The sequence below is a fragment of the Melozone crissalis genome, unplaced genomic scaffold (genome assembly GCF_028551555.1).
Source record: "Melozone crissalis strain CALT ecotype California unplaced genomic scaffold, PUWL_Pcris_2 ptg000027l_1, whole genome shotgun sequence".
In the NCBI taxonomy this organism is placed as follows: domain Eukaryota; kingdom Metazoa; phylum Chordata; class Aves; order Passeriformes; family Passerellidae; genus Melozone; species Melozone crissalis.
The window spans coordinates 33,155,418-33,169,527 of record NW_026535805.1 but is presented as its reverse complement, the minus strand read 5'-3'; the positions used below and the strand labels follow the sequence as shown (position 1 = coordinate 33,169,527).

General features: G+C 36.5%; 1 protein-coding gene across 10 annotated transcripts in view; it reads left to right on the top strand.

Moving 5' to 3' along the window:
* Positions 1 to 9,843, top strand: part of REPS1 (RALBP1 associated Eps domain containing 1) — a 63,881-nt gene extending 54,038 nt beyond the window's left edge. For 9 of the 10 annotated variants that reach the window (XM_054279477.1, XM_054279476.1, XM_054279479.1 and 6 more), the window contains 7 exons: positions 372 to 490; positions 1,252 to 1,316; positions 2,347 to 2,532; positions 3,718 to 3,813; positions 4,435 to 4,583; positions 5,246 to 5,351; positions 6,459 to 9,843. In XM_054279477.1, the coding sequence (XP_054135452.1) occupies positions 372 to 490; positions 1,252 to 1,316; positions 2,347 to 2,532; positions 3,718 to 3,813; positions 4,435 to 4,583; positions 5,246 to 5,351; positions 6,459 to 6,527 (790 nt within the window). In that variant the 3' untranslated portion in view covers positions 6,528 to 9,843. The remainder of the gene's footprint in view (positions 1 to 371; positions 491 to 1,251; positions 1,317 to 2,346; positions 2,533 to 3,717; positions 3,814 to 4,434; positions 4,584 to 5,245; positions 5,352 to 6,458) is intronic. The other variant, XM_054279480.1, reaches the window with a different exon arrangement.
* Positions 9,844 to 14,110: the final 4,267 nt, after the last annotated feature.

The window sequence follows — 14,110 nt, the reverse complement described above, 5'->3', positions numbered from 1 at the left end:
ACAGGATGTTGACTACATATTAAAAATTATAGTGACTATCATCTGGATGGAATTACCATATTTATCATTCTCTGTTCCTGAGCTGTCATTGTTTGGGGTATGCATCAAGCTGTTGGTTTCCCAAAGATAAATTACATGTGATAATATAAGAGTAATTTGAATAAAGGATATTTAAGTAAATTGAAATATAAAAACAGTTTTAAAATCAAAGAATACTGGAAGTTTAATATGGCAATCTTGAAAATTAATGGCAATCAGGGAGTTTTACCTCTGTCAAACTTGATTTTTTAATTGTATGCTTTGGAGAACTTTTGATTTTTAGTTCTGTTGTAGCCACATAAAATCACTACAGAAGCTTATGTGTTTTGCAGATCACATTCAGGAACATCTCCAGATAACACTGCACCACCACCACCCCCTCCAAGGCCTCATGCTTCTCATTCTCGGTCATCATCTTTAGATATGAACAGATCCTTTTCAGTTACCCCAGGTAGATATGCTGTGTTCTCAATGTGTATTATTTTTCAGCACATGTGTTCCTGAAGCAGACAATGCTTTTTTCTCTGAGGAATGATTTAGAATATTGGTTTTTAAAGCACCACTTCTGAATAAAAGAAGTTGCAAATGTTGTCATCCTTACTGTATTGTTTGTGTTAAAATTTATATTGTACTTTACTTAAGTAGCTAATTTAAAAGTCAATTCTGAATTCTGGCATGGTAGTTTTTTGGATGAATGTGGGAAACAAAGTCAGAAAAGAATATTGTGGTTGTATACCCACATCCAATCAATTGCATCTGCCAGTAGATTTTCAAGGGGAGTCTTTTTGGAATCTCCTGTATTTAAGATGGGTATTTAGTATTTGACTTCAGAGGAAATTATTAAAGTCACTTCTGCTGGTCTGCTTAAGGACTTTTATTGGACTTCTGACTTACCAGTACTTTTAAATTCAGAATCACAAAGTATGAGAAAATACTAAGAACTTGTAATGAGGGTAAAAAAATCCCAAAGACTAAGATCCTAAAACCAGAAGAATATGACCATGTCTGTACAAGATCCATGTTCTGATTAATCCTGGTTTTGTCTGTCTGGCAATTTGAAAGGAGGCGACATTACAATTATGAGCCCAGATATGACAAGTGGCAAATATGAGGCACAATGCAATGTTTCTTCATGTTGACAATTAAGAAAATTTGATAGCACTGTAATGTACAAAGTAACAATCTTGGCCAAATGTGGTGCATCTTTTACAGGACAGCAACAGGCTGGAGTTGTTGCCTATCCGCCTGCAGTGCCTCCAAGACCACAGCCTTCACAGGTGATGTCACTTCTGAAAAATCATATTCTAACTTGGTGCATTATTTTTATGTAACTTGAGTTTTAATATATCTCTTAAATTAGTATCATTGCTTGATATATTTTTGAAAGCACCAGGATGTGAATGATGGCAAAACCTAGAATACACCCAAATGGTAGTACTTCCTAAATAAAAAAATGCTTCTAGTGGAATCATGGGTGGGGATTAAGGTAGATATTGAGGAGGAATGAGTGGCTCTAGAGCTCTGAATTGTGGGAAAGAGAGAAAAGTTATCCTTTCACATTTCATTGTCTATTCCTGTATAGTGCATAGGCCATAACAAAGATGGCAAGAGCCATTTTCCAAAGTTTTGTAAAATAAGGGTTTGCCTTCCATTTGTCTGGCACAGGGCAGAGCTTTATGTAATATGTCTGCCCCCAAAAGGAGTGATTCCACTTCTTCACTTGTCACAGACTTGGTGATCTTTGCAGTTACAGTCTGAATGATGTCAGTTAGCTGATTTGGTAGAAAGCACATCTTGAAAAAGTTTTTTCTTTGTCTTATCTAGCTGAATCCTTCAACTGCTGTGCAGATCTGACATGGGACAGATAAAATTGCTTCTCAATTGTTTCTCACCAGCAGCTGCTTGTTAGAATCCGAGTTACTAGCAGTAGAAGTCAGTCAGTGATATAGAAATCGTCTCCAAGGATTCAAAAATTATCTGAAGGGAGTGTACAAGGACAGACATATTCCACACAGTGATTACATAAGCATGTTTCCCTATGAAACTAAACTAAAAGTCTCTATCAAGCCCCCAGACAGCAGAAATATCTATTGTTGAATGAGTCTAGCATGTGGTACATTACATCCCTCTTTGGTCTTATTTCCTGGATAGTAGCATATCTGAACTTCCTTTCTCTTAAGTATTTCTTCATGCATGTCTTGCCTGAGATGCATCTTGTCCTACCGATAGTACATAAATTTTTGTCCATTAAAAAGGCAAATAATCCTTAACATTCTGTCCCTACATATTTTTGTTATTTTATTGCAGGGCACAGGTCCTCATGTGCATCGCTCAGTGGATGCTGATGGCCTAATAGCTCATAGCAGTACCTCACCTCAACAAATACCAGAGCAGCCAAATTTTGCAGACTTCAGCCAGTTTGAAGCATTTGCTGTTTCAGGTGTAAACAAAGAGGAAGAAGATGAAATTGAAACGCACTCAGAAGCCTTGCAGGTGAGTAGAAGGGGAAGATCTTATTGATGGCTTTAATACCACCAACAATTCTGAGACTCTGTTAAAACCTATTTCTGCTGTCCTCTGTCAGTGATGTGTTGTTTGTTGGGTTTTTTGTTCTGTTTTGGTTTTTTATGATGTCTCAATCCATTGCTAGAAAGCAATTACATTGCACACTGCTGCACTTGTTTAGTAATTGCCAGACACCTAGGCAGAAGGAATTCTTTTCATCTCAGCTCTTGATTGTAATTTTAAAGATTTCTGTGCTTATTAGCATACGTGGGCACAAACGTAATTGTGTTGGTAATACACATAATTTGAGGCTTAGCACAGGCAAAACCTTTCTTCTGCTCATTCTTGCCAGTCTTCCAAATGATTTGCTGATAATTTTTAAATAATGTCTTTTTTAAAACATAATAAAGGAGATGACTGTCATGTGTTGTAAACATCTGCTAAAATTCCATTAATTTGCTTTTCTTCAAAGTCGTTGGACAAACAGCTGAAGTGAATAGAGCTCTGGCATCCTTCTATCATTAAAGATGTTTACAAAAACTATTTTTCTACTACAGACATAGGACTTGAAAGTTGGGAAGCATTAATGTCATTGCTAGCTGCTATTGCAGAGACTACATGTTCTCCCTTGATAATTTGTAGCTTTTATCTAGATTGTAAGTTCTATGGGACACTTATGCATTCTTGGCTTGCAAAAGTCCCTGTGGTGCTTTAAAGCTCTCCCAGCTGTCAGCAGCATGGTCTTGCTTCACTTGTTCAGGAAGGTCAGTGACATAGCCCCATCTGAGCACTCTCCATGTACCTCATTGCAAAACCAGCTATGCCAGCTTAAGCTGCCTCTGCAAACTGCTTAAGTTAAGCTTGCTGATTGTTTTGCATTGAGGTGGATGTGGAACAGTCACATTGTGTTCCATTGGAGGGATTAACCTTTAGCAGTGACAAATAGATAATAGTGGCACTGTAATAGCAGAAACAGCAGTTTGTGATCAGGCCACGGTCTCTTTTGTGCCTCATGACATTGGACTTGTGTTTCTAAATGAGAATTGAACTAGAATTGTAGGTGTTAACTGTATTCATGAATCAGAACACAGCATACTTGTTTTCATTCCAACTGTTGCCAGATGAAGTATATGTTGAGAACTAGATTGATAAATACATTTTATATTCCTTTAGGTTGAAAAGCCCTCTGATTCTGCAAGTTCTCTTAGAGTTGCCAAAGCAGATGGAAGAGTTGAAGACAAAGCACCTGCAAATGTCCCCAGTAGTGCGGTATGCAAAGTACCCTTGGAACAAAGCACCATTGTCTGATATATATGAAATTAAATGTTTGTTTTGATTTGCAACAGCAGCTTTTTAGGTGTCCACCTGAACCCAGTTTTCACCATACACATGCCTATTTGAAGCCCAACAGGTGCTTCAAATTGGCATGTGTATGGTGAATTTTTGCAGCATATGATGATGATTAGATTTATTCTTGAGACAGCAGAAAAGATACTTGTAAGTTTTCAAATTTTTGAAACAGATCAAAATGTTTAGTGCAGAACTTGATTAAGCATAGCTTTTTATTTGATTACAGACATATAATTACTGGGGGGAAGGTGTGCTCTGCATTGCTGTGTGTTTGCAGTACTCAGTTGTACTGTGCTGTTTCTGCTTGCACACTTCTTTGTCAGTGTGAAGCAACTTACTAGCTTTTCACCACGTGGTAGAATTTAGTAGTTCATGTCTTTTCCAGACCAAATGAGAATGCAGCTAGATGTCCATCAGAAAATACCTGATGGGTTGTAAATTCAGTTGCCTCAGTAACTGAATATGAAAGACAAGCTACCAGGTTATAACCTAAATAAAATGTAGTTTCAGAGAATTAATAGGCTGTGTTTTCCTCTTCAGGGTAAAGGCACTACCCCACTTGCTCCACCACCGAAGCCTATTCGTAGAAGATTAAAATCAGAAGATGAGCTAAGACCTGAAGCTGAGGAACATACACAGAAAACAGGTGTCATAGCTGCTGTTCTTGCTTCACAGCCATCTATTCCTAGGTAACCCAAGAAGTATATAAATACATCTGTTACTGGAAAGTTTACATTTAAACAGCATACACACTTTCTGTTCCAGGAGTTGCAAACAATTTCAGTGTGTTTAATTTAGATTAATTCAATGATTTAAAAAGTTTTTGGTTTTTAAATATGATCATCCCAAAGCTGCTACTGCTGGGAGACTTTTAAGAGATTTTGAATTATGGAGTGTGAACTCTTTTTAACTTCTGCAAGTATGTTGGAAATAAGCGGTGGAAGTACTAAGATGTAGAGTTTAATTTTAAATGGTTTCTATGAACTATCCAAAATGTGCAGTCTGTGTGTCCTAGCATGAAAATAGTCTATTGCAGTACTCACTTGCAGGTAAATGAATGTGGTTTGCTGTGGTGGGCCTTCAGAAAGTTGATAATGACAAGTTTTTAAAATGCTCTGTGTGCTCTTTGATTGAAACCAGCTCTATGTGCATATATAAAACATAGATATCTGTGTTGCCATGCAAACAAACGGGGTTAACCAAGCCGGACAGAAGTGTGAACTTGTAACAGTATAACAAGTTAAAGAATTTTGAAAAGAGGATTCTGCTCACTTAAAGAAGGGGGACTATAAGTGAGATGTTCAGCTAAATGGCAAAATTACTTATTACAATACTTCTGATATCTTCTCAGATCAGTGGGGAAAGACAAGAAGGCAATTCAGGCATCAATCAGACGTAACAAGGAAACCAACACTGTTTTGGCCAGATTGAACAGTGAACTACAGCAGCAACTAAAGGTAATTCCTTCGTCTTTGTGTAAGAGAAGAGCCTCAGAGAGCAAGATGTTAGTGATGCACAGTAAAAGGCGGCTCTGCAATCCACTGATAAATGTAGTTGAGGATATCGATATGAAATATTTAGCTATGTTCGTAGATCATAGAATATACCTATTTGTGGCAAGCTTTGTGAAATTACAAATCACACTTCTGCTGCTACAACACATATTTTTCAATGTAGCAATCTGCTTTTAGCTACACTAAAATTTTACCTCACATTATCAATACTAGGTTATCTGTTGTCATCATCACATACTTTAAAAGCAGTACTGAGAGGGGCAGCTTAAGTGGTCTGTGTTCTTCTGAAGGAAAAAGCAAGCCTTAAAGTCTTAGTAAAATTATAAGTCATAAATATTTTTAAACAAATACAGTAATCTGAAGTACAAAACTTGCTGTTTAATAATTAGTAACAATAGTAGCAATTGGTAACAATAAATAGCAACAATAGTAATTTGCTTATGTAGGTCAGCTATCATTGTTTCAGAGCTATCTGTAGGCATCGGCTTAATGTCTTTTGCCTGCCATCTTTCTTACTAAGATATCTAATTTTAACTATGAAGATAATTTTAAAAAATATCCTAAATGAAAACCTTAATTAATAAGATACTGTCTAGAATAGAAGTTAGGTGATTTTAAAAACTCAAGCCTGAATTTCACTTGTTACTGTTCATGAGAGTCAACGTACAGAAAATTCGCATAGGAGGAAAAACTGGGGACAAAACCTGAGTTTTCCAATAGTCTTAATTCAGGTGAGAGCTTACCCCCTTAACATTTTAGACTTCATTTGAAAATATTATAGTTGGGTTTGCGTCTGGTTGCAAGTTTGGGTTTGGGTGCTTTGAAAGAAAAGAAAAAATACTTGACATCACCTTTGAGCAAAGTAGGGATGTAGGGATTTCCAATGATACGTAATTACCATCCAGGCAATCTTCTATTCAGTGTCTAGGAGGAGTTACCGAGAGTCTAGAATCTAAGTTAGTTTTCAGACTGAAGCAGATTTTGATTGCATGAGGAAATTTTCAGTACTCATTCCCTGTGGACTGTCACTAGAAAATCTTTCTTTTGTAGGATGTTCTTGAAGAGAGAATCTCCCTGGAAGTCCAACTGGAACAACTTCGACCCTTCTCTCACCTCTAAGCCTACTGCCGTTAACTGTGAATTTACTAATTTTGAAAGGGGTATTGGTTTCAAGGCCTATTTAAATATCCATGCATCTAGCTCAATGCACTCTATTCTACATTAAATGTTGTGGTTCTGTTTTGTCAATTTGTCCACTTTTGTATTTTAAATATTTTAATTTCAGTACAGAAAGAAAAAAAAAACTACTACTTTTTCCTTGAATGTGACACTGCCTCTCACATCTTTCTCTGTGGGCATCCGTGATCTTTGTTGGACTTGAGTTTGCAGAGTTTGTCACCAAAATTGCCAACTGGAATTTTTTCATAGTTTTTTTTTCCTGTTGAAACATCTTTGCAGAAGAAGGTTGCTAATCAGTTGATTTTAACCTTTAAGCACATAAACTCTTCATTCATTATGGCATTTATTTTATTGTGCCAGAAAAGAGACAAACTACTAATCTGTCATCAGCCAATGTTACTTCCCAAGCTGCCTTTCACAATTGGAAATTGTTCACGATTCTAGAAAGCCTGCCTCTTTGCAATTCCCCAGCTTACTCAGGTTGGAAGAGTTCTTGCAGGCTGTTTGCCATATCAACTGGATTGGATGTTGTGATTTTTGTTGCATACATTACAGAGTATGTGACCACAGATTGCCAGGTGTTCACATTTTATCCATTCATGATCCTGATTCAGCCGCATGCGTAGAAGCATTTATGGCACAATTGGTAGTCTATCAAACAGGTCTTCTTTAGTTCTCCCTTTTGTGGAAAGAGTTGGGTGTAGGTCCCAGACATTAATTGCACATTATCTAAGCACCACCTGTAATTGCATGTCTCACACGTTACCTTTTAATAGCAGATCACATCCACCAGTCTTCACTATAACAAATTGTATTGTCAAGTAATGTGTCAATACCTCTATGAACTTCTAATTCCCAGCAAAAAAAAAATATAAAACAAAAAATGAACAGTTTTGCTTCTTAGGAATTCTGGGGTACCTTCTGTCATCTTGTTTCCAGGCCTTACTTCTCTGGCATATAGACAGGCTTCACTATTAACAGAGTTCCTTGAGTGTATCTTGCTCTTCAGGTTGATGTACTGTATTAGGATTTGTTGTATATTGTACGATACACACATTTTGGTCTCATATGTAAATTTGCATTAATTGCTGACTAACAGCAGATATTCTATTTAATGGCTTCTTCTGGCTGTGGGATCATAGATGTTTAACTGCATGGATGTATCTCTGCAGAATCAGAACTAGCAATTGTGTGATTTTTACACCAATAAAACAGCACAATATTTTAATTTTGTTGATTCATCTTTACCTGGGAATTGAAACTCATTCAAATAAGGGGGAGGGTTTTATTACAGGTTTGCAGGTAATTTCTTGTGGTTTTGTGGCATATACAAGAAGTGATTGATTGTAATCTTGGCCATTTTCTTCCCTCATTTTTAGCTGTTGATCAGAAGTGATTCTCTTGGTAATCTGTGACTATACTCCTTTTGTATCCTCCTGTAAGAAAATTTAATACAAATGTAATTTCTAAAAAGTAAATGTTAGTATTGACTTCGGTCAAATATATCTGTTGTTCTTTAGGCTTAATATCTGGTTTGATTTCCTCAAAAAATTCCTTTAAAAATTAAAGATAAATCATCCTCTGCCAGCAGTCCTTAACATCACAGTCTCACTTCTGTGCATAAATTAAATTCTCTTAACATCTGCTTCCCTTCCAAAAGGATAGGTCAAGTCAGATTTACCACTGGTTATGCTGTTACAGTGAAAAATAAGTATTTCTCTTTTTGGCTGTCATAAACAGACTGGATAATTATGGTGAATTTTTACTACTTTTACTTTTTCAAATGTCAAGGAAGTGTTGCAGATGGTTTATGTATATTATCTAAAGCGAAATTCTCTGGTATGAAAGGATGTCATAGTTGCATGAAATATGGTAGTTTCTGTTTGCATGTAAAGGGATTAAGGAATGATAGCTAAATGGTCACAAAGGTGACGTATAAATATTATTTAAAGTGCAAGGCTTTGACTTCAGAAAACTATATATGAATAGGGAAATGTTAAGAAAAACCCAGCAAAACAAATGACCCTCCCCAATGTAAACTAAAACTTTAAAGTTGATGGACTGATCACTTCTATTATAACTGACAAGTAGGAGGAACAGAGTGGGAAAAAGTTTTTCCCTTTTTTAAAAAGCAGGAGAAGGAGTCACTGCAGTTAAAGAATGTCGATCTTTTGAACCAACTGTATCTTGTCCATAGTTTATTTTAAAGTTCAAAATACATTTTTAAAATAACACTATTTTCATATTAGTATTTAAGTATTAAGCCTGTGTTTATACCAACAGGATTCTTAAATCAGAATTTAACATTTTAAGCTTAAATGTAAAAAGCCTTTTACATTCAAATGTTACATGTACATACGAATTTCTCTAACATCCATATCTTCCTAATAGAATGACAAGTTATTGTCTAAAGTGAAGAACTTTGGCAATCTGAACCTTTTTGTGTCTTGCCAACAAGTCTATTTTTAAGAATTTTTGTGGATTACTTTTAACGCATCATTCTGTACATTTTAAACCAGTTTTTCATGATCAGAAGACCTTCTAACTGAAAAACTACTTAATGTCTTAAGAACATCACTGCCAATGATGTTCAGAAGTTACCTCATTTAGTAATGTAACCCAACTTTAATCCCTTACAAAATTATCTCCCTGTCTCTCTCATTTCTTTGATCTTGATCCAGCTACTTGATGCATTCTTTTGTATGAACTTAAGATTGTAAGCTCTTTGGGGCAAGGAATTATGTACAGTACAAAAGAGGTGCTCTCTCTATTGCAAGTATAAATGTAGACTACTAAATAGTATGGAGTGTGATTGATGTACCCAGCTGGGATGGATGGACAGCAGCAGGCCTTTCTGAAACACCTGGGAAATGTTTTTCTCTGGACTTTGTCATTGGAAGAGTGTCTCTTCTCGTTTGCGTTTCTTTTGTGTCTCCTAATAATGTGCCTCTTTCTTCATTCCACCTGCTTTGGAGTTGCTTTTTTCTCCATTCATTGCCTAGCTTAGGACTGCAGAGAAGATTTCCAAAATGCAAAGGTAAAAAGCTGAAAAGCCACTTTGTTTTGAGCAGTATTCTAAGTCTATCCAATGTAAGCGAGTATTTTCAAATTTTTTTTGTACTTCACATGCACCTCATTTTCCTTGCAATTGTGATGAACTAGATGATCTCATATTACTGAAAATGTCTTATGTGGGATAAACAAAGTTGAGGTTATAAAAACTTAAAACTAAAGAAAATAAATTTGCAGCATTGTTTCTTGTGTGACATGTCTCTGTCCCTTATGGATGGGGTGTGCTGTGTTTCTCTACATTTAGGGCAGAGTTGAGAATTACTCTTCTGGTTTCAGCTGTGCAGTTTCTCTAAATGTCACTTTATGGGTGGCCTGGCCTTAATCACTTTTTCCTAAAATGGTAAAAAATAGTAAATCATTGTCTCCTGACTCCCAGCTCATTCTAATCTTAGTTTCTAGTGGAATGTAGTTTCATGAAATTGTAATGTGTTGCAAAAGCACAGTACTTCTAAGTGAGTAATAACAATGCAGTTCTTACTCTGTGGGGAAGATAAAAAAACAACTTGTTTATTTTGAATATATTTGCATGTTTATGCAGCATGCTTCTCTTGCCACATATATTGATGTACAAATCTTTGATCATACTGCTGTCTAGAGGAAAACACATGAAAACCAAGGACTTCATTATCTAAAAGCAAAAAAGAAAAAATTAAATGCTATGTTCTTGTAATAGTTTTAACAACAAACTTGGGATTGTATAGGAAAGATGTTAATAATGTCTACATACCAATAACCAAATGAGACAATATAGGGTTGTCCTGGCAGTACATAAGCAAAATATAAACTTCACAGGAGTCTTTGAATTAATTGCTTTTGTCTGGGGACATGGAGGGGGGAAGTTGAATACTGTGTAATTTCCTTTGAGTAATATTTCTTTGAATTGGCAAAATGGGTTTTAAAGGTGCAGTTTCTGCTTTAAAGGTAGATTGTACATTGTTTGTACCTAAAGCATATACTGATTGTACAATCAGTATATGTGTACAATCACCTTTACAACAAAGCATAGTTGTACCTGGTTGTACACTGTTAGTGTGTTTCAAAGTGATTTCACAGTACCTTTTTCCAGCCTACTGGTATATAGGTATTCAATGTCTTGCATTTAAATTATTGTCCAAAACAGCCTTTGTTTAGTTATCATCACAATACCAAATTTTTTAGTATTATGAAACATGAAGTTTGTGATCTCACAGCTTAAATACAAACTTCAAGACTCTTAGTACTGTTTATCACACTTCACTGGGCCACAGAAAGCTGGATGAATTCTGTTTCATCTCTGGTAGAATATATTCTTGACACTTTCACTCTTATGGATATTGATTAATTTAATCTGGAAGCAGCTGAAATTACTCTGTTCTTTTGACTGGTCTCATTTATGAGAGGCCTATGAAATTATCAAAACATCATAAATAGTTAAAGCAATTTAGGCTGACATTCAGTGGTATGTTGATGGAAAGCCAAATTCTGGCAGTACTGCTGTTGAACCATGTGTGGCTGTATTGTTTCCCAGTGTGTGGGACATGGGAGCTACACCGTGCTCTGCAGTGCACATACACTCTGTGGTGTATCCCTGAGAGCTGCAGTGCTGCCTCTTGCTGTCATTTCACCTCAGAGCTCTGACTGCTTTTCTGCCTTTGGCTCAAGTAAGGCTGCATTGAATCTGACAGAAGAGGGGATGGTCCCTGGGGTAGAACAAGGTCATTGTAAGAAACTGCACTCTGGATGAGGACTGTCTTGTACAAAGGGCCTGTGGTTTTTAGTGTCCAACCAAAAGGCAAGTAAGGAACACTGGTATTTGAAAGACTGTTGCATATTAAGAAAATCAATTGATTTCATATTGAAAATCCATTATTTTCCTGACAGCTGGAGGAGCAGGAAGGGGAATAAGCATTACAACAGCTACTGTGAACACTCACCTAAGAGCTTCTGAAGGCCTAGCATCCCTGACTGGCTGTGTCAGACTTAGCAAGAAATTTATGTATAGTAAGGAGTTTCAGCAATATATGATTTCTCTGCAGAAGGCAAAGGAAATACTTTGGGAAGCCCTGTGTTAACTTAGGTGTGTATTTCATTAAAATGCTGTGAAATTCAGCACTCTACTAAGTGCTTTTGTGCCTTATTTTGCATAGCTTGAGCTGATAGAAAGCTTGAGTTAAGGTATGGAAATACAGAGTATGTTTCAAGGAAAAAAAATGAAAGGAATTTTGTAGGAAGTTGTAATTCATTGTATTCTATCAGAAAATGCAGAAGTGCTATGCCTCAAGCATGTTACTTGTTTTTTCTGTTACATATCCTGCCTTTGGAAGAAGAGTGGTTCAGTTTATAACAAGCCTTTCTTCTAGAGCTTCAATCCATTGTCTTTCACTGCCCTTGTGAGGAACTTGGTCACCTGCCTTCTCATCCAAAGTCACCAAGAGATCATAGACCAGTCAGGAGGTCCTTTTGCTGTAGAAGGGTACCTAAAAAGCACATATTCCCTGCTTTACTTTGCATTTCGCCTTTCAGCATAAAGTAGCGTTAAAGTAAGAATGTTCTGTGGAAAACCATTAATTATTCACATGTCATTTTCTTCAAAATTAAGAGGCTGCAAATTTTGACAGATTCTATGATTTTTACAAACATTGCCTCCATAGTGAATTTGCTAACCAAAAAATGTGCTAAAATTGATGTCTCAGAACTTTTTGTATCAAAACCAATTTTGTCAGTGTTTTTTATCCTTTTGTCCTCTAGCATTTTAGAACTTTTTTTTTTTTTTTTTTTTTTAGGTTTTAAAACTTCCTTTTTGCAAATACCTCTTCATGTAGACTTTATTTTCTCTTGTGGAAAAGATTATTACATCTTGATGTAGGGGGGGTTGCATTTTAACTGTCACAGCTCAAAACTGTCTTGATCTGAATTAATCAAAAGTGAGTACTGTCTAAAATTGACAGTAGATGTAATTTGGATTGTAAGGTAGGATTTGGGGTTTAAAATTTTCATGAAGATGACATAGATTTTTGTTGTAAAATACACCGATTTTCCTTCACACCTGCACTGCAATTTTTAGAGTTCTGTATAATATTTCTTGTATTAGCACTTGCTTAAATGTTAGACTGTATGTGTTTTAGTATTACAGCTTGATTCTGCAATATTGCATTGATCAGGATGATCAGATAATTTGCAAACTACTCATTCATTCAGCCTGGTCCTAGCCTCTCAGTTTGTTGGGAATTGTTCTTGGTTATTTCATGTTCTGGTTTTTGTGGTTTAATATGATTAAAGAGCTGTAAGTTGGAGGTCTCATATTAATCTTACTATTTCCAAATATTAGGAAAATTAAGGTCTATTACAATGAGTGATTTTTGATTTAAAATTTATATCTAACATCATCTACTAAAAACATACAGTTTTCCTTTTTTTTTTTTTTTACTTAGGAGAGAGAAATGTACAGGTCTTGTGGATGTGTGCTACAAGTCTCTTTGTACAGCTTTATTTAAGCAAAGTTCAGTGCTGATTCAGAAATCTGCAATGTCTGGTCTCATTGCAGAATCAATCTTTCCCAAAGCAGTACGCCTTAATTTCTTTGACATGTTTCCTCCTCGGTGTTTTCCTGTTGGCTTCTGCTACCAGACAAGTCCCTGGGATTGCAGGTGTGTTCCAGTGGGGCCAGCACAGCTGAGAGCAGCAGAGGCCCTTTGCCATCTCCCTGTCCCTCTGACCTCTGCATCTCCTCCCACATCTTGTCAGTAACAAGCCTGGTACTGTCCCAGTCCCCCTCCACATCTATTGCAAAGCTCTGCCAGTGAGCCCTGCTACTTCCTGAGCAGACTCTCCTCCCTCACCAAGGATGAATCCCATCTGATGTCAGCAGGCCTGGTGCTGCACAGGCAATGGCATTGTCAGACACCCCAAAATTCCAAAATTTTAGCAGTGACACCAACCATGCACTAATAGACTCAGCCCATCTGTTTCTTCCAGTGTTGTTGCCTTCAACTGGAAGTACAGAGGAGAATGTAACTTGTGCCCCAGATCCCCCACAGTGATGCAACAAAGAGCACCTTCTTCCAAACACCAAACCCACTTATCAGTGTGAGTTTTTAAACCACAGGAACGGCTTAACTCACACTGGTAAATATATTAAAAATTTAATGTTTATACACTTTTATCACCACAAACAACTCTTCAGGAAACAACATACTAGAAAATGAGCTCATTTTCTGCAGCCACTTACATACTTTTCTAATTACAAAAGACTCCACAAATATGTTACAGTAGATTTTTTTTCTTTTCCTGCAGGAGCCCAGAAATGTGATTAGCTCATTACCACATAAAAGAGTTCAGTATCTCAAAAGTCTTGCTACAAAATTTTCTTGTATGAATCCAATTTAATAAGCACCAACCATTAATGGACTGTGTCAAAGACACAAAGTTGTATCCAGGAGGAGGTAAGGGAAAAAGAATTTCCTAATTTCTCA